Source organism: Microtus ochrogaster, linkage group LG5 (assembly GCF_000317375.1).
Source record: "Microtus ochrogaster isolate Prairie Vole_2 linkage group LG5, MicOch1.0, whole genome shotgun sequence".
NCBI classification, from domain to species: domain Eukaryota; kingdom Metazoa; phylum Chordata; class Mammalia; order Rodentia; family Cricetidae; genus Microtus; species Microtus ochrogaster.
The window spans coordinates 31,304,257-31,305,875 of NC_022031.1; the positions used below are offsets into that span (position 1 = coordinate 31,304,257).

The 1,619-nt window shown below is 38.7% G+C and overlaps 1 protein-coding gene across 1 annotated transcript in view; it reads left to right on the plus strand.

The window, feature by feature from the left end:
• Positions 1–1,619, plus strand: part of Rngtt (RNA guanylyltransferase and 5'-phosphatase) — a 179,473-nt gene that overhangs the window by 25,909 nt on the left and 151,945 nt on the right. Inside the window, exon 5 of the mRNA XM_005362364.3 lies at positions 626–701. Within this exon, the coding sequence (XP_005362421.1) occupies positions 626–701 (76 nt within the window). The remainder of the gene's footprint in view (positions 1–625; positions 702–1,619) is intronic.

A 1,619-nucleotide genomic window follows, 5' to 3' on the forward strand; every position in this document is an offset into this window, starting at 1 on the left:
CCTCCTCCTCCTCCTTCTCCGCAGTGCTTGTATCTCTAGGGGCTGCTGATTTTGAGTGGAATGTTTGACCAGGGAGAAGGTGAAGGTTTCAGTGTGTTTGGGTGCAGAGTGTGTATTGTAGGTTACAGTGTCCAGTGGATAGGGATGGTGGTGGAGCAGCCTCAATTCTTGAATTTATTTATTTAATTATTTTTTGGTTTTCCGAGACAGGGCTTCCCTGTGTAACAGTCCTAGCTGTCCTGGAACCAGCTCTTGTAGACCAGGCTGGCCTCTAACTCACAGGGATTCACCTGCCTCTGCCTCCCGAGTGCTGGGATTAAAGGCGTCAGTCACTACCACCTGGCCTATTCTTGAAAATTTTTAATGACAAATTTTAGACAGTAAAGCATTTTAAACTAATGAACCAGTGTTTTATTATTAAATTTCTGTCTAGTGTACTAAATTAGACCCTAAAGAACTTAAATTGACAAGCTATTAAGTTAAAGGAGTATTTTGAGTTTTTAGAATATACTAATACATAATGTAATTAAGTAACTAACTGAACTGTGTGGAAATCAGGTTGTCATTAAAACAGAATGTCGCCTTTGGAGTGGTTCAGTTTAACCCAAACTGCTTTTTCTTCTAGGTGTTCACTGCACCCATGGCTTCAACCGGACCGGTTTCCTCATATGTGCCTTTTTGGTGGAGAAAATGGATTGGAGGTACATAGGTTTATTATATTGGAAGAAGATGTATGTGACAATTCATGATGATTAAGAATCTTATAAACGGTGTACTTATTTTTCCATGTTTTTCTTGTATTTTAAAAGTTGCATGGGGGCTGGAGAGATGGCTCAGTGGTTAAGAGCATTGCCTGCTCTTCCAAAGGCCCTGAGTTCAATTCCCGGCAACCACATGGTGGCTCACAACCATCTGGAATGAGGTCTGGTGCCCTCTTCTGGCCTGCAGACATACATACAGACAGAATATTGTATACATAATAAATAAATAAAAAAAAAGTTGCAGAGGTTGGGTCATCAATGTTTGTGTTTGTATTCAGCTTTGTAAATGTCCCTTTTTTTCCTTTGAAATTTATCTTTTATAGCTGTTAATTACTAGGAAAATATAGTGCTATGTGAAGGAAGCATTTTAGGATGTCATTACCCTTTAAACAATCTTGTCTTTATTGAGCATGTTACTTGTGAAGTACATTTTTAGATTTTGAGAGATTAGAACCTAGTTACCTGAAATTCTTATGAGAATAGGGTATTGCTGACTGAACTTTATTTTTACTTCTCTAGGTTCATAGTTAGTGTTTCTAAATCCTTTAACCCAGTAGATCCTTTTTTGGAATACAGTCAAGCAAAACACGGATGTAATTGTTTTCTATTTCTTTTACACTCAGTGGTTTTCTACTTTGTGTATTTTTCAGCTCTAGTCATTTAGAACATTGTACACAATAACATCAGACTCCTATGCCAGACTCAGCCAATGGTTAACTCTTTCTCAAAATGTGTATTCTTTGTGACTGGCTCTGGGTCTTTTGGTAAAAAGATTTCTTAAAAATTAGTGTGTTTGAAGCCGGGCTGTGGTGGCGCACGCCTTTAATCCCAGCACTTGGGAGGCAGAGGCAGGCGGAT